Source organism: Oryzias melastigma, linkage group LG24 (genome assembly GCF_002922805.2).
Source record: "Oryzias melastigma strain HK-1 linkage group LG24, ASM292280v2, whole genome shotgun sequence".
Taxonomy (NCBI): Eukaryota; Metazoa; Chordata; class Actinopteri; order Beloniformes; family Adrianichthyidae; genus Oryzias; species Oryzias melastigma.
This window is the reverse complement of record NC_050535.1, coordinates 23528860-23554275: the sequence shown is the minus strand read 5'-3', so window position 1 is coordinate 23554275 and position 25416 is coordinate 23528860. Positions and strand designations below refer to the sequence as shown.

The window sequence follows — 25416 nt, the reverse complement described above, 5'->3', positions numbered from 1 at the left end:
GGGTGAATTCCAGAGACATGTGGATGAATCCAACAAGGGCCTTGAGGGAGTTGCTGCCATAGTGGACAATGTCCTGGTTTTTGGAAAAACCAAGCAGGAGCACGACCGCAATCTCAAACCACATCTGTCAGAAGTTAATGCAGCGCTGTGTCAAAAGCTAAAAGAGAACAATAACCTCAAATGGGATGCAGATCAAGACAGAGCATTTCAGAAAATGAAAGACCTGATAACACAGGAGCCAGATTCAGTTCTAGCTTATGTTGACCCAAAGGAGTTGCATCTCCAAGTAGATGCTTCCAAAAGTGGACTTTGTGCAGTCATACTCCAGGATGGCAAACCAGCTGTCTATGCGTCAAAACCCCTCAACAAAACAGAATTATGCACAGATTGAAAAGGAGTTATATGCAGTGCTTTTTGGCTGCAAGCGCTTTCATGAGTACATTTATGGAGGAAAAGTAATTGACAACAAGCCATTGGAGTCGATCATAAAGAAACCCCTCGGCGCTGCTCCACCATGGCTATAGAGAATGATCTTGCAGCTCAAATGAAATCAAATCAACTTTATTGTCCCAAAGGAAATTCGTCTTGGATTCACAGTGCTAGTGGCTGCATGACTACATTCATACGTACACAATTCCATACAAGTTCAGTGTGACACAGCAAGCAACATACACACAATGTTAAAAATTATAAAAGAGACATTACATCAGAATAATCCACCTACCTGGAAAAGATATAGCAGTTGCTGATACTTTGTCTCGCATAGCCATTCCATACATGGACCAAGCATTGAATGAGAGAATGGAAGTCCAAGTACATGCAGTCATGAGCAACACTGCAGTCAGTGACAAGAGACTAATGGAAATTAAAAAAATCATTTCCAAAGATCCACAACTCACCACACTGAAAAAAGTTATTCTTGAAAGTTGGCCAGAAATAAGATTTTCATACTCACACAACATTAGGAAATACTGGAACTACAGAGATGAGATCTCCAAGTTTGATAGTATTTGATTTAAATTTGAGAAAATTATCATTCCACAGAAACTGAGAGGAGCCATGAGCGAGCGTATCCACTCAAGTCACATGATGAGTGAGCGTATCCACTCAAGTCACATGGGAATCGAAAAGAGCAAAAGAAGAGCAAGAGACAATCTGTTTTGGCCCCAGATCGAAGAAGCAGTTTTGTAATATCCCATATGATAAGAGCTCAAACACCAAAGAACCTTTAATATCACATGCTCTACCTGAAAGACCATGGTAAGTGATAGGAATGGACCTGTTTAGCTGGAACTCAAGATAGTGGACTACCTAAGCAGGTACTTTGAGATGGAAAGGCTTTGCAGTTGTACCTCCTCAGATGCGATTTTCAAACTCAAAGCAGCCATGGCAAGACATGGAATTCCAGAGATTGTCAAAAGTGAAAATGGACCATGCTACAGATTTAAAGAAATCAACCATTTTGCAGAAACATGGGGATTCACACACACCACGACCAGCCCCCACAATCCGAAGAGCAATGGACTTGCAGAAAAGACAGCCAGTCCAAACAGCAAAATGCATCTTAGACAAAGAAAAGGTGAAGGACAAGATTCATACCTAAGTTTGCTTGAATATATAAATACTCCAGTTGACAACCTTTACTCACCTGCACAGCTACTCATGAGCCGCAGACTTTGTTCAACACTTCCCAACACACCTGAGCAGCTGAAGCCATAAGTTTCCTGTTAGCAAAGTGTGCACATCAAGAGAGAAGTCTGTCAGCAGCGCCAACAGACATTCTTTAACAAATGTGCCAGACCCCTTACCCCACTAGCTGTAGGTACACCCATTTCTTACCAGCAAGAAGATGGCTCCTGGATACCAGCAACAGTAACCCAACCAGCAGCCAGGAGTTATCACATCACAACAGCTGAAGGACAAACACTGAGACGGAACAGACATCGTCTGAGAGAGAGACATTCTAACAGCATAGATGTAAGGAATGCAGGAGAAGTTCAGCAGCCTGAGTCCAGCAACAAGGAACTGAAGAATGCTCGGTGAACTTGTGCTGAATCCCAAAACAATGTGAAAGACACTTCACCGAACGAATACCCGCCTGGATACGTCACAAAGTCAGGTCGAGTTTTGATATGTAAAATGATTAAACATTTTTCTAAGTTGTCATGGGTAACAGAAAAAAAATTCTTAATAATTCAATGTTACCTTGAAAGGATGACAAGCATTTGAGTTGATCATTTTCTTTGTGTTCATGGAGGCGCAGCTCCCATCTTGAAAGCTACTCCTGCCGCTGGAATCTAAAACTTTGCGGTTTGGTTGGGAAAGACAACCAAGACGTGCGCCAAGACGTTACCCGGATCTGCCAGTTTGTTTTACCGGAGGCTAAGGATAAATTCCCAGATGTTGTGGGTATGGTACACAAAGAAACTGACCAGCAACCAACCCAGAGGGATCATAATCCAGTTTACATTAATAAACTTAAACTTAAACATTGAGGGTTCATCGGGATGCTGTCTGGCGCCGCTAAGAAGTTTGCTTTCCTGAAAGAGCACAACCTGAAGCTGGCGGAGGACTTGTCTGTGTTACGCCCCTGAAAAGGGGAATAGTGAATAAATCACACAAGACACGATGCTGCTTCAGTCAAGTCCAGTGTAATAATGAATACTCGAAAGCAGCACGTCTTCCCTTCGTGACTCAGACAAAACCAATCGAAAAACGATCAACAAATAAAACTCTCAGAATTAATTATTTTAAAGGAAAATTGAATGAAAACATTGTAAAATTAGGCTAACAATTCAAAATGACAAGTACAAATTTCCATTGAATCTGTAATGATTTTTAAACGGCTATTTTAATATCAAGACCCGACTAGTCGATCACAGATAAATCAATAAATTTGACAGTCTATTCTTAGAAAAATGAATTAAATAATTTTCTCTTTTCCCACTTATAAACAATAACGAATAAAGCAATTATTTTCCAAAATAATTTAAAGAATGTTTCTTTTTGTCAACAATTTTCTGTTTACCTTATGTTAAAACAATAACTATAACAAGACTACTACATCTGCTGATGACCGTGACCGGAGGAACCGACTGTGGCCAGTCGTTATGAAAGCCAGGACAAAGAATAAACTGGCTTTCTTTGTTGGAGGACGTGTCTTTGTCAATGAAAAATAAATTCTTCCACCCTAAAGACTGACTGAGATGGCTCCAGGTACCCGATGGTTAATCTTGATCCAACCAATTTCTGTTAATTCTTATATTTTCTAATAATGATCTTTTTACTTGAATCTAGATTTTTATATTGAGCTCATAAGCCGATTTGATTTAAGCTGCTATATTTTGTTTTATTAATCTTTATTTTTTTTATTACACAATATATATACTATATTGCATCCATCCATCCATCCATTTTCCTGACCGCTTTGTCCCTTTCGGGGTCGCGGGGGTGCCGGAGCCTATCCCGGCTACTGAAGGGCGAAGGCGGGGTACACCCTGGACAGGTCGCCAGTCTGTCACAGGGCCTCAATCACACACTCATTCACTCACACATCCACACCTAGGGGCAATTTAGAGTCACCAATTAACCTACGAGGCATGTTTTTGGACGGTGGGAGGAAGCCGGAGTCCCCGGTGAAAACCCACGCATGCACGGGGAGAACATGCAAACTCCACACAGAAAGGTCCCAGCCGGGATCCGAACCAGGGTCTTCTCGCTGTGAGGCAAGAGCGCTAACCACTGCGCCACCGTGCAGCCCACTATATCGCATTTATGAGTAAATTAAGTAACAATGATTTTTTTTTTCTCTTTAAACTTCTACCTTTAAGAGGGATGCTATATGCAACATTGACCTTATTTAATAAGGATATGTTTATTATTTTGGTCTGAGTTCACTATTTTTTTGGACAAGGTTTGCAGGTTCGTATCCTGCTCTGGTTCATTCTCAATTCAACTCCTATTCAAATTTATGTTTTTGTCCATTATTTCTTTAAATGCAAGAGGACTAAGAAACAATACTTCTTCTTCCTTTCGGCTTATCCCTTTTGGGGTCGCTAGGGTTAGGGTTAGCACCCACTGCTTCGCATCAGTGATTTGGCAGGGATTTTTACGCCAGATGCCTTTCCTGACACAACCCTGTACTTGAAGGGCACAGGGACCCAGTTAGGCAGCAGCATCAAGGTCTTGCCTAAGGACCCAATCCTGATGAGATCAGTGTACAATCCAGGGATTGAACCCAGTGCTCCTTGTCAGGAATAAAAATGTAAGACTCTCTTCAAGATGAATAAAAACACGAACCAGTCAGTTCAACTTCAAAACACTCTTTTGCAAAAGGGAGGCGGTGGAGAAGAGAGAACAGGTTAACAGCCTGTCTTCGTCCAACTGCCCACCGCCCCACAATGTACAATAGGCTTTTATTAACTTTGCATAGAAAACAGGAACAACACCATATTTGGAGATGGAAAGTTACTGAGCAGAGGAAAAAGGCCTTGATTTTGAGCACAAGTTCTGACCGTCAGTGTTTATCTCAGGAGTTGTCCTTCAGCGGAGACATGCAGGATGAGGGAATAAGCAGCTGAAGCTTAAAAAGTGGTTAGAACTAGTTTGAGCAGACTTTTGCATATTATTGTGGCTAGACTCACTGCACCCCCACAAAAATATTTTCTAACACTCCTGCGTGCCAGCCCTACACTAAACCCACTGAGCCATCCAGCTGCTTTCTGAGTCTTTCAGGTCTAAGAAACAATGTTAAACGTAAAGCCATTTTTTTGTTTTGAAGGCAGTTTAACACGGATTTTTGTTTTATCCACTCAGTTGAGCAAGTCAAATCTTTCTGGAGGTCACAGTGGGGAAATGATGTGTGGATGTCACATGGTACAGAACCGCCATCGAGCTGCGGAGAGAGACCACCCACCGGGCAATCCCGCCAAACACCCAGACCAAGGCCCGCGGGACCGCCGCAGAGGCCTCCCCACACCCGAGAGCGGTAAGGCACAGGAACACAGAGAGCACAGGCCCCAGCCCAGCCAGAAGAGCAGCCCCCACCGCGGCAGGAGGGCCAACGCAAGGCCCTACCCCCGGAGAGCCCCCCAACCCCAGAAGAGCAGCCCACTACCACGCAGCAGCGCCGAGCATCCCCCCGCCCCACCCCAGGTGCAAGCCAGGGTCCCCCAAGGGCGACCCACCCCCATGCTCCAGACAACCGCCCGGCCCCGCTGCTAAAGGTCCAGGGGGGGAGCAAGGCAGGGGCTTCCCACCCCCGCCGAGGAGAGGGACACCCAAGAGAAACAGAGGCCCCGGACGAGTGATGTAAACTAGGCCCGACCAGGAACACCCACTGATGGAGTTTTGGAGAGGACTAGTTCTCAAGAGCAAGGACCAGAACCTGCACCACCGAGACCTGGACACCCCCAGTCTCAGATGTAGTTTGATCCCCTGCTAGATCTTAAATCTCGGGGATCCCACTCCCGGCGTGGAGAGGAGGCCGCTGAGCCCAGGAGACTGGCAAATATTCATAAGGTGCTATTTTGGATTAGGGATGCATCAGAGACTGAATCTTCATCTTGGGTTCACCTTGAACAGTTTTCCTGGAATCCATTTTCACTTAGTTCTTTGTTGTGTAAACCACTTCCCCTGAGCAAACAACTTTGAACAAATAATAAGGTGGTCCAGGGAGCTTTAAAATATGGTTTCAGTTCAGAAGACATTTCAAACTCAAAGATCCACTAATTGCAGCTCCAATTCAAAACAATGTTCACTTTACACTGTCCTTAACGAACCCGTCTTTCCAACAATGGCATGGGAAAGGACTAAGATGTGTGAAGCATTTTTTTAAGCATGGTGCATTTATTTCATTTGAGCAGCTTAAAAATTATTTTGACATTCCACAGTCAGATTTTTTTTAAGTATCTTCAAATTTGCAGCTTCATTAGGACATCTTTCTCTTTAATTTTGCCTCCAGAAACATAGCTTGACAATTGTCTGGACTTGGATCCGTCTGATAAAGGCCAGGTGTCATTAATTTACAGCAAAATCCAAAATGTATCAACTCCATCACTAAGTCATCTAAAGATCAAATGGGAACAGGAACTGGGTGAACAATTAACTGATAAAACTTGGCAAATGGCAATTTCAAGGATTCATTCATCTTCTATGGGCGGCCGTGGTGCAGTGGTAGGGCGGTCGACTCCTGATCAGAAGTGAGCAGGTTCAACTCCCGCCTTGCCCGCCCATGTGTCAAAGTCTCCTTGGGCAAGACACGGAACCCCGAATTGGCTCTGGTGGGAGGTTGGCGCCAGTGTTCAGCAGTGGAGCCACCACCAGTGTGTGAATGTGAGTGTGGATGGGTGAATGGGTCTGTGACTGTGAAGCGCTTTGGGCCCTCGAAGGAGGGTAAAAGGCGCTATACAAGTATACGCCATTTACCATTTCTATATGTATTAGACATGGTCTACTAGAGTTTAACATGTTGCACAGGTTTCATCTGTCCCCAAATAAACTAGCAAAAATATATCCGTCTGCTGACCCTTCCTGCTCTTGGTGTGGTCTCATTCCAGCCAATCTGAGTCACATGTTTTGGATGTGCACCCTGCTTAAAGATTTTTGGGAAAAACATATTTAAAACCATGTCTTTTGTTTGTAAAAAGAATATTGGAGAAAATCCTGTCACTGCTCTATTTTGGGGTGTCCCTTTGGATATTTCTGTGACATCCTATCAAAGGAATGCTATAGCCTTCATGACATTGATGGCAAGACGCCTAATATTATTCAACTGGAAGAAAGCTGCCCCTCCATCATTTAAACAATGGGTGGAAGAAGTCATGTCCCATTTGAAGCTTGAACATTTGAGACAAACAATCAATGGATCGATTGAAAACTATTACACAACATGGCAGCCTTTCTTCTCTACTTTGAACCTAAATTAACTTTGTAACCCAACTACTGAAATCCATTTTATTATTTGAAGATTTTCTTTTTTTCTTCTTCTTCTTCTTTTCACTTATCTCTACTACACATAATTTGAATTTTTCTTAATATATCATGGGTCTTGATCTATTGCAAAGAGGTTGATTGTGATTTACGGGACTCATCTGAACTAAGAGGTTACATTTTTTTTTGGTTTATGGTGCCGTTTCATTTGTGTCGGTAGAAATCTGCTTTCAAAGGCAGAAGGGATCTCTTTTTTGACTTATGCTGCTTAATCTTTACATGTTGAAAACACAGTCTGCAATGCAATTAATAAAATGTGATATTTCTCTATGGAGAAATAAAACTCACTATCTCTGAAAGTCTGTTACTCTGAATTCCTGTGATAAAGGTGTCTTAAATTTAATTGATTTTAGTGCGCTTAATAATACTCTTAAAGTAATCTGGATTAAGAAATATTTAAATAACCCCACATCTATCTGGAACTTTATTCCACATTTTGTATTTTCAAAGTCAGGTGGCCTTAACTTTCTGCTGTGCTGCAATTATAGTATTCGAAAAATCCCTTTAAAACTTTCACATTTCCATCAACAGGTTCTCTTAGCTTGGACTTTGATTTACAAACACAACTTCTCTCCACAGAGCTCATATATTAGGAATTACTATAATATCATTTATAAAAACAAAACTATTCAAAGAACCTGGGCTATTATACAATTACTCAGAATTTATTATGCTGTATAAAATACCAATAACCCCCAAAGAATTTGCAGTGGTGCTTGATGCCGTACCATCTGGGCTTTGCATGTTATTCAGGGGTTCCTGTAACGCTTCTCCTTTGACTCTTAACCCTCCTGATATACTATAATCTTCTTCAGGTCGCTTCTGCTGCTCTTCTGCTAAACATTTGAATCCAAAATCTTATTTCTGTTCCATCAGCTACTTTTTATTGTCTAGTCTTTACCACAAACATTCTTCTTGACAAACAAAGTCAAAGAAGTCTCTTTTAAACTAATACACAGATTCCATCCCACCAAACACTACTTATCTAAATTTAAAGTTGACTTGAACACCAGTTGTACTTTCTGCCAGAAGCAACCTGAAACATCCTATTTTATTTTGAACCTGTGAATTCACTTACAAATTCTGGAAAGACATCCATCCATCCATCTTCTTGACCACTTCTTCCCTTTCGGGGTCGCGGGGTGCCGGAGCCCATCCCGGCTACTGATGGGCGAAGGCGGGGTACACCCTGGACAGGTCGCCAGTCCGTCGCAGGGCCTCAATCACACACACATTCACACCTAGGGGCAATTTAGAGTCACCAATCAACCTATGAAGCATGATTTTGGACGGTGGGAGGAAGCCGGAGTCCCCGGTGAAAACCCACGCATGAGCGGGGAGAACATGCAAACTCCACACAGAAAGGTCCCAGCCGGGATCTGAACCGGGGCCTTCTTGCTGTGAGGCGAGAGCGCTAATCACTGCGCCACCGTGCAGCCCCTGGAAAGACATCCGAAGATATATAACAGAATCTATTTTTACTGATTTTCAACTTTAAAAAAAAAAAATATTATTTGGTTTTCATAAATTTGAACACAGAGATCGTGATGCTTACTTTTTTATAAATATGGTTTTATTCATGGCTAAATTTCATATTCACAAAAGTAAATTTACTAATGAAAAAAATAAAATTTTCTTACTAAAACTGGAACTGCAGCAATAATTAAGATTAATTTCTGCTGCAAATAATACAAAAGCTCAAAAAACGTTTAGCATCTGTGGATCATTAGAACTGGTTACCTAATTTAACTCTCATATTTTCTATTTCTTTTTTTTTCTCTTTGAATTATTTATTTGTTTTATTTGTATCTGTGAATTCTTGATCTGGTTATTCTTTATCTGTAATATGTTAAAAATGTGTTATTCATATTCTTGTTTTCAACCGTTAAGATTTGCAACCCATGAGTGAACAACGTGACTTTTATTTGACTCCATTGTGTTCTTGTTCTGTATTTTTTATAATGCCACTTTTTTTGTATTGTATCTTTGAAATATTCCATAAAAAAAAGAAAAACCAGAAGGGAGGGGGCGCTGTCGAACTCCGCTGCAACCTTTATTCTACTTCCGGTTCAATCCAGCTCGTGTGCTCGGTGCGCATGCCCCGTGTGACATAAACAAACTCCAGGGGCGGTCGGCTCGGACTTGTTCAGCGAGCGGTTCTCCCTGCTCGGTTTGGTGAGCAGTCACGGTCGGCATGGTGAAGTGCGTCGTGTCCGGGTGTCCGAACCGCATGGTGGCCGGCAGCAGGGGGGCCTTCAACCGGACCAGGAAACGGTTCTTCCACTTCCCCAAAGACCCCGCGCGCGTGAAGGTGGGAGCTCCGCTTCAGAACACTGCTCTCAACTCTGCTGCTCTTTACCGCGTCTTTGGGTTCGGTTTCTGCCCGGAACCAGTAGACGAACCTCTGCTGACCCCGGGGGTGGACCGAGGTCTGGCCGCTTTTGTGCAGATTTATCCTCAATGACCCATAATAGTTTAGTTCTTACAGTGTTCAAGGGACAAAAGCATTTCTAACTTGAGTCTCAGACTAGCCCACAACGTGTTCTCACGCGGACACAGTCAGCACCACACATTAATTTAAATGATGTTTGATTACATTTGGTCTACAGAGGCATCACTGCCTCTCTGCGGTGAAGTTAGTTTTAGGTTGGATATTCGACAGACATTCGCTCTGTTCATATTTAGGGACCGTCAACAAATGACAGAATGTTTCTATAATAGCTCTTAGAGTATTGGACCAGATCAAACCAAAACCCTTTAGAATAATAAAACTGATTAAGAACTATCTAGAACAGCAGGTTACATTAGCTTTTGATGCTTTATTTAATTTTTGTCAATTTTTAATGAACATTTTCACATTTTTCTGCAATAGCATTTATGTTATTTGACCATATCAGTTCAAATCAGAATATTATAATTGACTAAGAACTATCTATTACAGCAGTTTACATTAGCTTTTGATGCTTTTTCTAATTTTGACCAAAATTCTAAAATTAGAATAAAACGCCAAAGCTAATGTAAACTGATGTTCTAGACAGTTCTTAATCAGTTTTATTATTCTAAAGGGTTTTGGTTTGATTTGGTCCAATACTCTTAAGATTTATTGAAGAAACATTCTGTCATTTGTTGACGGTCCCTAAATATGAACAGAGCGAATGTCTGTCGAATATCTAACCTAAAACTAACTTCACCGCAGTCACTGCCTTAGCTTTACGCAAAGTCCTCCGAATGAGTCCATATGGAGAGAAAATAGACTCACTCTGATTTGTGTAACTCATAAAATACGTTTTGTGCATAAGTAAAAGAAAAAATTCAATTCACACATGCACAAATTAAAATTACAACAGCTTTAAACCAATTACACACGCAAATCTTAAAAAAATGACGCAGGAATGACCTCTTAGACACACAAAACCCCAGTTACGCACAAATCTGTTGTGAGACTTATTTCAGGCCTCAGTGATTCATTGTGAGTGATGCGTTTAAATACTACTAGAATGCTCGGTCATCAGAGTTTTCTTATCAGCCGTTTTAAACTTTAATTGTCTTATCTGGTGAAACTTGACATTTTCCTTCTTTTAAACAGATATTCCCGATAATTAACATAAGTCTAAATAAGCATTTAAAAATAAAAATATTTTCCAAAAAAGAGCATTCCCGATGTGCAGCAGCTCCCTGACAGCTCCTCCGACACAGAGTTCTGTCCTGAGCGCTGGTCACAGGGTCACAAGGCGGCGCCGGACCTTTCTAAACTCCCGCAGATTGAAGCGGGCCGGTGCTGCCTGCGATCGTCATGTTTCACGTCCAGAACTCTGTGCATTGACTTTATAAAAGCCAGCTTCGAACAGGCGGTTGCGTGGGGGGAGGGGGGGGAGGCTCTCTGGTCCGGTCTCCCCGCAGAGCCTCACGGGGAGATCAGCGGCTAAACAACCACAGGGCAGAGAAACCCAATCAGCCCACTGGCCAACTACAATCTGCAGGAGTTTAGAAGGGTCCAGCACCGCCTGCTTTCTCCGTGACTGGTGACCAGCGCTCGGGACAGCCCCGAGTCAGAGGTGCTTTCAGGGAAGCTGCTGCAGTGAAAAAGTGCTCTTTTCTGGAAAATAATGTTATTTTTAAAGTGATAAGTGTTTTGAAAAAGCTTATTAGGGTATTTTTTATATCAATTATCGGGAATATCTGTTTAAGCAAGTCGATGTCAAGTTTCACCAGACATTATTTACAGTCTAAGTTTAAAACAGTTAATAAGAAAACTGATGAACGAGCAGTCTAGTAGCATTTAAAAGCATCACTCACAGACGAACCCGTGAGACGTAAAATAAGTCTCACGACAGATTCGTGTGTAACTGAGGTTTTGTGTGTGCATAAGAGGTGATTTGTGAGTGATTTTTAAAGATTTGCAGGTGCAATTAGTTTCAAGCTGTTGTAATTTTTTGATTTTTTTCATGTGTAAATTGTATTTTGTTTTTTTTAATTTAGTAATTTTTGTACTTATGCACATAATGTATTAGGGGTGTAGGGAAAAAATTGATTTGGTGATAAATCGCAATATTTCCTTTGGCGATACTTGCATCGATTTAAAATGTTGCCATCGCGATATTTATTTATTTATTTGTGAGCGTCCACCAGTTGGCAGCAGAGCTCTGAGCTTCTTTGAGCAGCTCTACACCGCGACCAAAACAACAACAAGCTCTGTCAAATGTTCCGTCAGCCTCGCGGTTTTGGTTGTTATGAGACATTTACTACTAAGTTTCTGCTTCGAATGTGTACTAAACCGAAACTCTGAGCCACGTTGCTGCCAGTATCATCTAAAAACGAGGATTGCGGAGCTTCATAGCGGCTCAGATAAGAACGAGTGAAGCAGTGGAGCTGCAGAGGGTCATGCATGGAGCCTCCATCAAAATGCTGTCGGTAAAGCGAGCAGAAGTTCTGCTGAACTTCACAGCTATAGATTCTAGTTCAGAGACCTGATGGATCAGAGTGATGTACAAGGCTCTGAATAAAGGTCAATGTCGCAGCGATTAGCAGGGAAATACTCATTTGCTTTTGCTTTTGAGAAAACTTGAGCTGCAGCGCTGACTGTCATGTAAGCCTTATTTATCTTGTCATCACACTGGAATGTTTCTGGGAAGAATTGGTTTGTTTTTCCCTCACTTTGGAAACACTGTTCAGGTTAATGAACAGTTGAAATGCTGGATTTAGCAATCTTGCAATCACACTTTTAGAAACTTATCAGTAAAAGCACATTCATTCTATTTTTACTTATATTGAAAATATGTTGTTGTGGAAATCAGACAATATTGACTGTTCCCTTAAAAAACAAATATTTAATAATTTACCAAAAGAAAAGCTGCATGAATTTCTGGGTAAAAGAAACTTGTATAAGATTAAGATTAAGAAAACCTTTATTAGTCCCACAATGGGGAAATTGCAATATGCAACAGCACAGGTACAGGAATAGGTAAGAGAGGATAAAAATAAAATATACATTATAAAGAGCTAAGACGATGAGATACCCTTAAATTATAAAAAGAGCTAAGCAGTAAGATGCAATATACAGAGAATAATCAGTGAAATATAGCATATTGACAGTTATTGCACAGTTAAGTGTAGGTAGGTATGTACAGGTATATACAGCTATTGGACAGTCAAGTGGTCAATAATTAAGGGTAATAAAGGTAATAAATTGTGTTGTACAGAGTTACGGATATTGCACATGGTGATCAGAATAGTTGGTTGTACAGTCTGACAGCCGCAGAAAGGTAAGATCTCCTGAATCTCTCCTTCACACACCGAGGGTGGAGCAGCCTGCCACTGAAGCTGCTCTCCAGGGCAGACAGTGTCCTGCATGGGATGGGACTCATTGTCCAGCATCAACGTCAGTCTCTGCAGGACCCTCCTGTCACCCACCTCCCGCACTGAGTCCAGTGAGCAGCCCAGGACAGAGCTGGACTTCCTGATGACTGTCCAGCTTCTTCCTGTCCCTCTCTGTGATGCTGCTGTTCCAGCAGACCACACCGTACAGGATGACTGATGACACCACAGAGTCGTAGAAGGTCTTCAGGAGTGGCCCTCTCACTCCAAAGGACCGCAGTCTCCTCAGGAGGTAGAGCCTGCTCTGACCCTTCCTGTACAGTGCGTCTGTGTTGTGAGTCCAGTCCAGTTTGTTGTTGAGGTGAACACCCAGGTACTTGTAGGAGTCCACCTGCTCAATTTCCATTCCCTGGATGTTCACCGGTGGAGGGGTAGCAGAGTGCTTGCGGAAGTCAACCACCATCTCCTTGGTTTTCCCTGCGTTGATCAGGAGGTGGTTTAGCTGACCCCAGTCCACAGCGTCAGTCCTCTGTACTCCACGTCGTTGTCGTCCCTGATGAGACCAATCATCACAATGTCGTCAGAGAACTTCTGCAGCACGCAGCCGTCCGTGTTGTGTGTGAAGTCAGCCGTGTAGAGGGTGAAGAGGAAGGGGGAAAGGACAGTTCCCTGAGGGACACCTGTGCTGCTGGTGACCAGGTCCGACATACAGTTCTGGGCTCTCACAACCCCCAGCTTGAAGCTCAGGTTGAAGACGTGCTCCATAACTCCACACAGTTCGTCTGCGCAGGACTTGAGGAGCCTGGGGCTGATCCCATCACTGAACATCAGTTTCCTTATTAAGAAAGCTCAGCAGAGGATGCTCTTTCTGAGGCAGCTGCAGAAATTTGGTCTGCCAAAGGCAATGATGGTGCAGTTCTACACGGTCATCATTGAGTCCATCCTCACCTCCTCCATCACCATCTGGTACGCTGCTGCCACTGCCAAAGACAAGAGCAGGCTGCAGCGGCTCATCCGGTCTGCAGAGAAGGTGATCGGCTGTAATCTACCATCTCTTCAGGACCTTTACACCCCTAGGACCCTGAGGCGTGCAGGAAAGATTGTGGCTGACCCCTCCCACCCTGGACATGGACTATTTAAGCCACTCCCCTCTGCCAGGAGGCTGCAGTCCATCACCACCAGAACCTCATGCCACAAGCACAGTTTTTTTCCACCTTATCAATAAGTCCCGGAACCTCCCAACACTTCTCGCTGCCCCCCTCTGACTGTCATATTGGACAGATCCACCTCATGCGTAGCATTAGTGACTGTCTGGATCCTTTTTTAACCTACACTGTTTTTTTTTGTTTTTTTTTTTTTTTTTTCATGCATTTAACTGCAGTTGCAAATTGTATGTATATGTATATATATATATATATATATATATAGACTTATGTTGTAATATCCTTTTCTGTTTTTACTTAATGGTGTTTTTATTTATTGATGTAGGCACCATCTTCACCAAGACAAATTATTCATATGTGTTAAATCGTACTTGGCAATAAAGTTGTTTCTGATTCTGATATAGAAATATGTGCAACATTTTTGCATAATTGTGTGTAACACAGATCAGTGTTGTAGTTGTGAGTCACAATGAAATGGATCACCAAACGAGTGTGTTTGTGTTGCTGGGGTCAGTGTGAGCAAATGCTAGAAATTCCCATCACACCTGAATGCAGCAATAGCGAGCTCTTAATGAAAGCGCATAAGTGCTGAAATTCCATGCAGCCCTGAACGCACCTCGTGCACAGTGAATGTGACAATTAAATCCATTAAATCAGCGCAGTAAGGTCAGGATTAAATGTTTTGAATCAACTCTAAAATTGATGTTTGTGGTGACCAACAGTGGGGGAGAAGCAGACTCCATCATGTTGTGTTTGAGCCTCAGAGATGAAGAACAGAGACTCACCTGTCAAAGTCAAAGAGTTTTTCTGACCGCCAAAAAAAAGTTTAACCCACGTTTGGCGGGTGTTAATTTAGAGGTCCGCCTGTATTGAGACATGGGTTATAGAATGTCATGTTATGACTGACTTAAAAAAACAATATATAAAGTAGACCCCGCCCTCCTTCCCCTTTCGTAATCTCAATTTGGGACAGACCTGCAGCTGAACTGACCCTTCCACCCCTCCCTCTTTCCTCACACCTGTCCGGCTCCTTTCTTATCTGACAGCTGCATCTACAGGGGAAACCAATTCGCGGGTTTCAGGCCGTTCAAAAGATTGTGATATATCACCGGTAATAGAAAACCATAGCTGCACAGACACTTTTTTCTCCCAGTGCTGTGCCGGCCCCCCCTTTGAATTGGCGCCTGGAGCAGCTGCCTGTACTGCCTGTACCTAAAACCGCTGCATGCAAGAGGCAGCCATCAAACTGCCACTCTGACAAAAGACCTCTGGTGTTAAAAAAATTAGGGAAAATTATGAATCATTTGCTTCTGTGGTTTCTTGTGAAAATCTCCATAACTGGCCAGAGAGAAAGCCGCCTGAACTTGAAGGTTTCACTGTGGAAGAAACGCTCTTAAAATGTCACAGTGACAAACAAAAGCTTCCATGGCTGCAGCTGGGACGTTTGAGTCAGTCTTTGATGGATGGATCTCAGTTTTGTCTGGCCTAAACGTAAATGAGAGACAATAAAAGCTTCCTGGTTTCACCATCATGGTGAGTTTTTCAGGAAGACACGGTAAATGTTTTGACTCAGTTTTGTAGGAAATTGTTCCAATGAACATAGCAGGGACATTATCACAATAGGAAGTGTCAACCACATTGCTGTGGGATTTGAGGTGAAGCAGTACGACTCTGGCTTGTGCAGGTGTGGCTGGCAGCTCTGAGGGAAACAGAGAAGCAGGATTCCTCAGAGCAGCACTTGATCTGTGAGGACCACTTCCTGCCAGAGGACATTTCCAACAATGGAGTCAGCAAGGAAGCCATCCCCATCATGCCCCACTGCCTGGATGGGCCCCTGATCAGCCCCTGGGGAGCTGAGTCCTCTGAGGATGACGATCCGTGGGCTGCTGGAGGCGATGACTGTGAGGGTGAAGGTGGAGATGGAGATGTCATTCCCTTCAAATCTAAGATTTCCATCCCAGAAGCCCTTCCTGCTGCAGATCAGGTGACTTCTGCTCCCTGTGTGTCATTTGCTGTCACCCACAAAGTGGAGTTGAATAGGCTTCATCTCCATTTTACAGCTCTGCAGGAAACACCCCTCTTAAAGTTACACTTAAAGGGGAATTCATTAGTTGACTTAAAAAAAAAATAACTGTACAAATCTTGTTCTGTTTTCTCAACAGCATGAATCAGGTGGTAAAGTGACTTCAGAGGCCAAGACAGCCAGGTAAAACACACACTCACACATAGGCCTGATCCGAATCCCCTTCTCCCTTCCCCTTAGCCCTCCCCTTGATTTGAAGTGGCAGTTGAAGTCAAAGTCGTCTCCAGATTATTATTTTTTAAATTTCACTCTCCAAACAGAGAGATCCAAACGTCTGCTATTGCGAGAGTAAACCGTGTTCCGCTGAGAAGCTCTTTTCTTCCCTTTGGTGTTCTCTGAACCACGTAATGATTTTATGGTGTAGTGTGACCTTTTTAAAGTTATAAAACCGCTGTTATGTTTATTCGAGCGCTGGAAGCTCTAGCAGACCCGTGATGATGATGACGTCATTGAACGAAAGTCACGTCCAAAATATTAGACACTATATTTTAATTTCCCTCCGTTTGGAGCAAGCACGGAGGGATGGACGAAGGGGGAGGGCTAAGGGGAAGGAAGAAGGGGAGGATTCGGATCGAGCCTTAGACTAACCCTCATACAATCACGCACAACCAAGATGATCAGAAAATGTTAGAATATGTTTGAAAATAGATATGAAAACTGAAATTCTTGAACGGGTGGGTGGGAGGAGAGGGCTTTGAGATGCTAAGGTGAAATGTTTCTGTCTCTAACAGCAGAATGCAGCAGAATGCCAGTCAAACCAAGATGTCCTCCAGAGAGGGTACGTGATGCCCTCTTCTTTCTGTTTGTTCTCATTATGTTTGATGTGACCCAGGTAGATGGGGCCTGAGTCAATTCACATGCTTGTAGGATACAGAGAGGTGAGCAGGGCTATAACAGCAGAAATGAAAAAACTGTAGCTGGCAACACATCACTTTGTTTTAGATGTTTCATGATGGTGAAGCTTCTTCTGAACAACCTGTGTAACCAGGTTCACTCTGTGTTTTTCTCCTGCGTCTGTCAGATGTTTCTCTGGGACTGCTGGCACAGCGTTTCCTGGATTTGCTTCAGAACACACCGGATGGTGCGTTGGATTTGAGGGACGTCACCATCAGCCTGAACACACGGCGGCGGCGTGTCTATGACATCACCAATGTGCTTGAAGGCATAAACCTGATTGAGAGGCAGTCTGCTAACAAGTTCAAGTGGATGTGAGTAAATATCTCATGCGGCTTGTGTGCGTGAGTTAGAGCTGGGCGATATGGCCAAATAAAAAATCTCATTTTTTTATTTTATTTTTTTATTCGATTTTCTGTTTAAATCGATTTTCTTTTCCTCCCTCCTTTTATTTTTTTAACAAAGATTGCAAATGACAAAAACTATTTTATTTTAACATGTCTTTTGGAATTGTTTCAAAGAGAAAATGCAACTAAATACAAGCTGTAAAGATGTTTATAGAACAATGCACCAGATTTTTTCTGAGCTACTGCTAGCTTAAGCATCCTATAAAGAGAAATAAAATAATCATTTGGCAGAGCACTTTCATTGGCAAAAGCCTTCAAACTGATGTTGCTGTTCGTGGTTTGATTCTCCAAGTTTGAAGTTACAACCAGTGACCAAAATCTAGTTTTTGATTCAATAAAAAATTCTAAACATAGTTTTTAAATGGACAAATGATTATTTTTAATAAGACATTTTCATGTGTTTTAATTTAAAAAATATGTTGAATGCAAACGGAAAGGAAGTCACAACATAAAAACCTCAGATAAAAAACACTTTTTCCTAAGGAACTCCTTAAATCTGTAATTAGTCTTTGCTCTCTGGTTTTCTATGAATATTTCTATGAAGAGTTTTATTTTCTATCACAAATGAGTTGTTTTTCTCTTTAGCAAAGCTAAAAAGACTCCTTTACACCCTAAGAGGAGAACTGTCAGTCACCTATTGCCTAAACCTGATGAAGACATTTTGTATTTTCTATAATTTTTTAAAGAAAATGAAAATAGCATAAATAGTATGAATATGTCTTTATCATCTTCTACCTGTAAATTCAAAACATGCAGAAAAACAAGAACAGATTTCGCAAAGGGGGTAGATTGACGTAAAGTGCTCTTCTCTTAATTCTTTCTCCAGAGGATTCATATTTATATTAATCATAACAAAAATACCTTAAAAGCATTTCAATGTTTTGAATATTTCCCATGATATCACTGACAGTAAAGATGCAGCTCTCTAATGCTGCAGAGAGACTACCAATAAAGTTAATAGTGGATTCATCCCTGTTATTATATTTATAAAATACAGTTCTTATAAATGTTCTATGAATTCATGTTGTTGTATTTATCTGCCACGTCTTAAAGTCCGCTCCGTGAAAACAACCGACTTTAAACCGATCCTCTGTGTTTACATTTATAGACGACACACGACACAGTTTGTTAAAAAGGAGAGGAGGAAGGCGGGTTTGTAGGGAGAGAGAGAAGAGGAAAGTCACTAGTGTTGGACTGAGAATTGGGACTTTGAATGTTGGAACTATAACAGGAAAGGGTAGAGAGTTAGTGGACATGATGCAGAGGACAAAGGTAGACATACTGTGTGTCCAGGAGACTAGGTGGAAAGGTAGCAAGGCTAGAAGTTTAGGAGCAGGGTTCAAGTTGTTCTATCATGGTGGAGATGGGAAGAGAAATGGAGTAGGAGTTATCCTAAAGGAGGAGTTTGTTAGGAGTGTTGTGGAGGTAAAAAGAGTGTCAGATAGAGTGATGAGTCTGAAGATAGAAATGGAGGGTGTCATGTTCAATGTTGTTAGTGGGTATGCCCCACAGGTAGGATGTGAGCTGGAAGAGAAGGAGAAGTTCTGGTTGGATCTTGATGAAGTGATGATGAGCATCCCTGGAAATGAGAGAGTTGTCATTGGTGCAGATTTCAATGGTCATGTTGGTGCAGGAAACCGAGGTGATGAGGAGGTGATGGGCAGGTTTGGTATCCAGGAGAGGAATGTAGAAGGACAGATGGTGGTTGATTTTGCAAAAAAGATGGAAATGGCGATAGTGAATACATTCTTTGAGAAGAGACAGGAACATAGAGTGACCTATAAGAGCGGAGGTAGAAGCACACAGATAGACTACATCTTGTGTAGACGGTGTAATCTGAAGGAGATCAGTGACTGTAAAGTAGTGGTTGGTGAGAGTGTTTCCAGACAGCACAGGATGGTGGTGTGTAGAATGACTCTGGTGGTGAAGAAGATGAAGAAAGAGAGGGCAAAGGCAGAGAAGAGGACAAACTGGTGGAAGCTGAAAAAAGAAGATTGTTGCATGACTTTTAAGAAACAGTTGAAACAGGCTCTGGGTGGTCAGGAGGTACTCCCAGATGACTGGATAACTACAGCTAATGTGATCAGGGAGACAGGTAGGAGTGTACTTGGTGTGTCATCAGGAAAGAGAGTTGATAAGGAGACTTGGTGGTGGAATGAGGAGGTGCAGGAGTGTATACGGAGTAAGAGACTAGCTAAGAAGAAGTGGGACACTGAGAGGACTGAGGAGAGTAGACAGGAGTACAGGGAGATGCAGCATAAGGTGAAAGTAGAGGTGTCAAAGGCCAAACAAAGAGCTTATGATGACTTGTACGTTGGGCTGCCACGATTATTCGACTAATCGACGACTATTCGACTATTAAAATAGTCGACGAATAATTTGGTCGTCGAAGCGTCGTCTTTTGTTTGTTTTCTCCTTGTTTTCATCTTAAAAGTACTGTACGCGCGTTCTAATGCCGGGTCTCCCGTTGTCTTTGTCACACATGCGCAGTGGTGCTAATCCGGTCAGCAGTGACGTAACGGGAAGTTCTCGGTAGTCTCATAACAACACGCTAGCTCAAAAATGTGGGAAGGAAAATGAAAGAGGAAAAAGTGTCAAATGTAATTTCTGCAAGACCGAACTTGTGTTACGTAAGAGCACGATGGCGATAAATGATCACCTGAAGATGAAGCATGTTGAGACTGAGTTTGATCACGTTGAACAGAGAGCTTCGTCTAGCTAAGCTAACGTTAGGCATTTGGACAAGTCCCGATTTACCTGCGTTCTCGGCCCATGGCGCGATGACGTCATCAAAATTTCACAGCGAAGGTTCGCATCGATGCTTAAAAACCCGCAAATGGGCAAGTTCTGCACGATTTCAGCGTGTCAGGCGGCCTACTTGAATTCATTAATGCAGCCGAACTTTCTGTTTTTTCCCCAGCGAAAATCCATCACATTTTGCCGATTTTCTAATGATTCGAAGTTGAAGGTGAGTTTCAACATCAAAATACACATAGTCCGACACCCCAGGCATTAAAACGTCCGGTACAGGCATGTTGTTATTGTATTAAAGAAGGTTATTTTGAAGTTTGAACACGATCCAAGCACCAGCCGATGCTGAACGAGTAGCCGCGGTAACGGATCAAAAATTCATGAAAATATCGTTCGAAATAATATCAAACTATGGTAGATTAAGATGTTCTTGATACATTTTGACGTTATTTATTGTATATTTTTGATGATTTGATGGTGGATGAACCGGATTTAAAAGCCACCTTGAAATTCTGTAATCGAATGCTGCGGCAACAATGAGGTCACATGACCCGATTCCTGCTTGCTGATTGGCCAGTGCGATGTAAACAGAACCACGTGTAGTGTTTTGGAATGTGAACAAAGGGAATTTGGCTAGTATTTCCGGGTTTTTTTTTTCACTATGTCTTCTTCTAAATGTGATGGTAGTAATTTATTGTGTGAATACTGTTTCAGTGTATGTTCTATGTGAATTGGCTTTTCTGCCTTTTGTTATGTAAATATTTTATGGGCTCCTTGTAATGCATTGTCTATAGTGATAAATGGCCCATTAACCGGACCTCTAATTAGCCATTGCTCGGTTATTCCTTGACCGATTTTTGCGAATGAGGTACCAAAATTCAAGATTTCACCTGCTCTACCAGCCTAAACAATAAAAATGTACATATGAGGTGATTAGGAAAAACGTCCAAGTGCCTACTAACATCGGTGCTAACACAGCTAGCGCTGCCGCGGCTGTCATTACTGCGCTGTTTGGAGATGAACCAGAAGATCTGCAGGAGATCCGTGTCTACGGCGCTTCTGTCTGCATAGTGAACGTTTCATAATCTGCGCTCTTCTAACCAAACGCCGCGAGGACGGCGCGGATAACGAGTTTACACTGGAAATGAACCGCTCGTCCAAGGCTTCATTCATATCCCGCGCCGCGATCGGTTCAAAGATCGGATAATGAAACATTCACCGGGCAGACAGATAGGCTGTGTGTCGGTTCGGATCTGCAGCAGAGTTATGGAACGATTTAAAACTACGAGTCCCAGAAGTGAAGGAGCTCACCTAAAAGTCCAGAGCTAAGTTTACAGGTGTAGCATTAAATTAGCTGCATTAAATTACAATTAAATGTAACTTAAAGTCACAAAAACAACAACAAACAGCAAAACAACCACAACATTAAAGAAGTAACACAGATTTATGGGTTCTCCCCCAAACTGAACATATGAAGTATCGTTCTGCGCATGTGCAGTGAATGTAGGTGGTGAAAGAATGAAAGTACTGTTGTACATTCTAACATCCCCTAATTGTCCCTTTTTAAAGTAGAAATTTCCCCCTTTTTATTTATTTTCTTTGTTTATCTGGGCATCCTCAGGTTTTTTATGCATATATTGAGTTCAAAGATGTTATTAGTGTTTTGCTTTAATAAATGGACCTCAGTGAGCAAATATTGTGAGTATGTTTATATCTGCTAATAGCTTTTGAAATACTTTGTACATGTTTTATTAAATATATGTTTTAAAGCTTTAAAAAAAGAATTGCAGGCTTTTATTAAATTTTCTGTAGTTGATTCATATTACCTCGTTTGATTTAAGTCTTAATGCCAGAAACAAATGAAGGAGAAAAGCTGCATGATTCATTACAAGATTAATAAACTATTGTCTTTATTTTAGTTAAAATATAGCTTAAAGACCTCAAGTTTAAAGATAATGATGGTTAAGATGTGTGTTTTACATCCAGTCGCCGCACGAACCGATTAGTCGACTAATCGAAAAAAAATAATCGGAGATTAGTCGACTATTGAAATAATCGTTTGTGGCAGCCCTACTTGTACGCTAGGTTGGGTAGTAAGGAGTTAGAGACTGACCTGTACAGACTAGCAAGGCAGAGAGATCGAGATGGGAAGGACATGCAGCAGGTTAGGGTGATCAAGGATAGGAATGGTAATGTGGTGACAGGTGTCAGTGGTGTAATGGAAAGATGGAAAGAATACTTTGAAGAGTTGATGAATGAAGAGAATGAGAGAGAACAAAGAGTAGAAGAGGTGACGGTTGTGGAGCAGGAAGTAAGAAAGATTAGTAAAGATGAAGTGAGAGGGGCTTTGAAGAGGATGAAGAGTGGAAAGGCTCTTGGTCCTGATGATATACCTGTGGAGGTATGGAAGTGTCTAGGAGAGATGGCAGTGGAGTTTTTGACTGGGTTGTTCAACAGGATCTTAAGTGGTGAGAAGATGCCTGAGGAATGGAGGAGAAGTGTGATGGTGCCCATTTTTAAGAATAAGGGAGATGTGCAGAGTTGTGGTAACTACAGAGGAATAAAGCTGATGAGCCATACAATGAAGGTGTGGGAAAGAGTAGTGGAAGCCAGACTAAGAGCAGAAGTGAACATTTGTGAGCAGCAGTATGGTTTCATGCCAAGAAAGAGCACTACAGATGCAACATTTGCTTTGAGGATGTTGATAGAGAAGTACAGAGAAGGTCAGAGAGAGCTCCACTGTGTCTTTGTAGATCTGGAGAAAGCTTATGACAGAGTGCCCAGAGAGGAACTATGGTATTGTATGAGGAAGTCTGGAGTGACAGAGAAGTATGTCCGAGCAGTGCAGGACATGTATGAGGGCTGTAAGACAGTGGTGAGGTGTGCTGTAGGGGTGACAGAGGAGTTCAAGGTGGAGGTGGGATTACATCAGGGATCAGCTCTGAGCCCCTTCCTGTTTGCAATGGTGATGGACAGACTGACGGATGAGGTTAGACAGGAATCACCATGGACTATGATGTTTGCAGATGATATTGTGATTTGTAGTGAGAGCAGGGAACAGGTGGAGGTGGAGTTAGAGAGGTGGAGGTTTGCCCTGGAAAGGAGAGGAATGAAGGTTAGCCGCAGTAAGACAGAGTACATGTGTGTGAATGAGAGGAACCAGAGTGGAAGAGTGAGGTTACAGGGAGAAGAGATAAAGAAGGTGGAGGAGTTTAAGTATTTAGGGTCAACAGTACAGAGTAATGGAGAGTGTGGAAAAGAAGTGAAGAGGAGAGTGCAAGCAGGTTGGAATGGGTGGAGAAAAGTGTCAGGTGTGATGTGTGACAGAAGAGTTTCAGCACAAATGAAAGGAAAGGTGTACAAGACTGTGGTGAGACCAGCCATGTTGTTTGGACTAGAAACAGTGGGACTGAAGAAAAGACAGGAAGCAGAGCTGGAGGTAGCAGAGATGAAGATGCTGAGGTTCTCTTTGGGAGTGACCAGGATGGATAGGATCAGGAATGAATACATCAGAGGGACAGCACATGTTAGAGGTTTTGGAGATAAAGTCAGAGAGGCCAGACTGAGATGGTTTGGACATGTTCAGAGGAGAGACAGTGAATATATTGGTAGAAGGATGCTGAGTCTAGAGCTGCCAGGAAAGAGGTCTAGAGGAAGACCAAAGAGGAGGTTTATGGATGCAGTGAATGAAGACATGAAGGTGGCTGGTGTTAGAGTGGAGGATGCTGAAGACAGGCTTAGATGGAGGAAACTGATTCGCTGTGGTGACCCCTGAAGGGAAAAGCCGAAAGGAAAAGAAGAATAAGTAGACACGACACAGTTTGTTCGCATTAGCGGCTAGTAATGTAGCATGCTAGCGTCTCACTGAATAATCTCCTCTTCTAGCTGCAGCTCTCATGCGCTGCAAGAGCTGACTTTATGCTGGACTATGGAAGCCCAAGAGGGCAGAGTACGGGAAAATAAAATCTCGATTTTCAAAAAAATAAATCGTGTAAAACATAAAATTTGAATTAATCGATTAAATCGATATATCGCCCAGCCCTAGTGCGAGTACATGCATGCGTTTGCATTTCAGTAGGGGTAACGGATCACAAAACTTACAGTTTGGATCGTGTCATGGTTTTAGGGTCACTGTTCGGTGCCAAAGCAGTTCTTTGGTTTCTGATCCTAATCAGTGCCAATTTCTGTACTTGAGTAATAAAAAATAATGCCAACGTCTTCCCAAATCAGCACAGTTTCATTCCCAAGTCCCATTATGATGCTTGGGTCAAAAGTTGACGTTTTGTGTGTCGTTTTCACAGCCCCAAAGCTGAGTTCCTGATTGGCGGATGCGACACAGCGACCTTTGTGAAATTGAACTTGAAGCAACAAAATGCGGCACCGTTTGCAGCAGCTTGTTTCGGTTTCGGTAGAACCGCGAAAATTATAACTTCAGTGCCCAACCCTGGGTTCCACATGCATCTTTCTTGTGTTACACGTCACCAGACTGCTTTTAGCGCTCAAGCTAATTGAGAGAATCCGATTGATTTTCAAAATAAAAGATTTCCTTCTCATTAAAAACAAAAAAACTGGTATAATTTATTAGTTCTTAGTTATTAGTTATTAGTGGCAAGGGGTCCATGGACCGGTCCTGGTCTGTGACCTGATGGTTGGAGACCACTGCGTTATAGAGCAGCTTTCTCCTGTGCAGGACAGTTGCTCCTCGTCATTGGATATGTGTGCCGATACTTTTATTCAGCTCTTAAAAATAAATAAACCTGATGTCTGTCACAGGGTCTGGGGGTGGGGGTGGTCCGCGGTACACGCGTGTGGTTTCTGATCTGTACGGACCACAGATTGTCCGTGATCCGTTACACCCCTACATTTCAGAATCATTTGATTTTGAATAGGGTTAGCATTTACAGCAAAAAATATCTGTCTGCTTTTGAATGACCACTATTTAAGTTTTTCACAACATGTGACGGCGTTGCATTTGACTCCTTCTAGAGGTGGAACCCACTGTTGTCATACACAGAGGTGAACTGACAGGCCTGATTTCTGAATAGTTTTACAGCTTCAAGTATACCTGTTCCACCTGTTTGAATCCCGCAAACAGCTCTTATGCTACGTACACATCAGCCATGTGAAGCACATTAAAGATTGCACTGAGCAAGGATTCTTGAGTGTGCTTTTAGCAGCCCAGTCTCAGTAAAATGCGTACATATGCCGCGATTTGGGAAATACCGTGTATAACAGGGGTCTCAAACTCGCGGCCCGCGGGCCATCTGCGGCCCGCAGGATGATGATTTGCGGCCCGCGTCTTCATATGAAAGAT

General features: G+C 42.4%; 1 protein-coding gene across 3 annotated transcripts in view; it reads left to right on the top strand.

The window, feature by feature from the left end:
* Window positions 1-8698: 8698 nt before the first annotated feature.
* The window catches only part of si:ch211-195d17.2 (uncharacterized protein LOC560495 homolog), a 22116-nt gene continuing 5398 nt past the window's right edge, over window positions 8699-25416 (top strand). The window contains exons 1-5 of one of the 3 annotated variants that reach the window (XM_024291521.2): window positions 8699-9301; window positions 15652-15951; window positions 16130-16173; window positions 16782-16828; window positions 17072-17258. In XM_024291521.2, coding sequence (XP_024147289.1) covers window positions 9185-9301; window positions 15652-15951; window positions 16130-16173; window positions 16782-16828; window positions 17072-17258 — 695 coding nt within the window. In that variant the 5' untranslated portion in view covers window positions 8699-9184. The remainder of the gene's footprint in view (window positions 9302-15651; window positions 15952-16129; window positions 16174-16781; window positions 16829-17071; window positions 17259-25416) is intronic. The other 2 variants (XM_024291519.2, XM_024291518.2) reach the window with 2 other exon arrangements.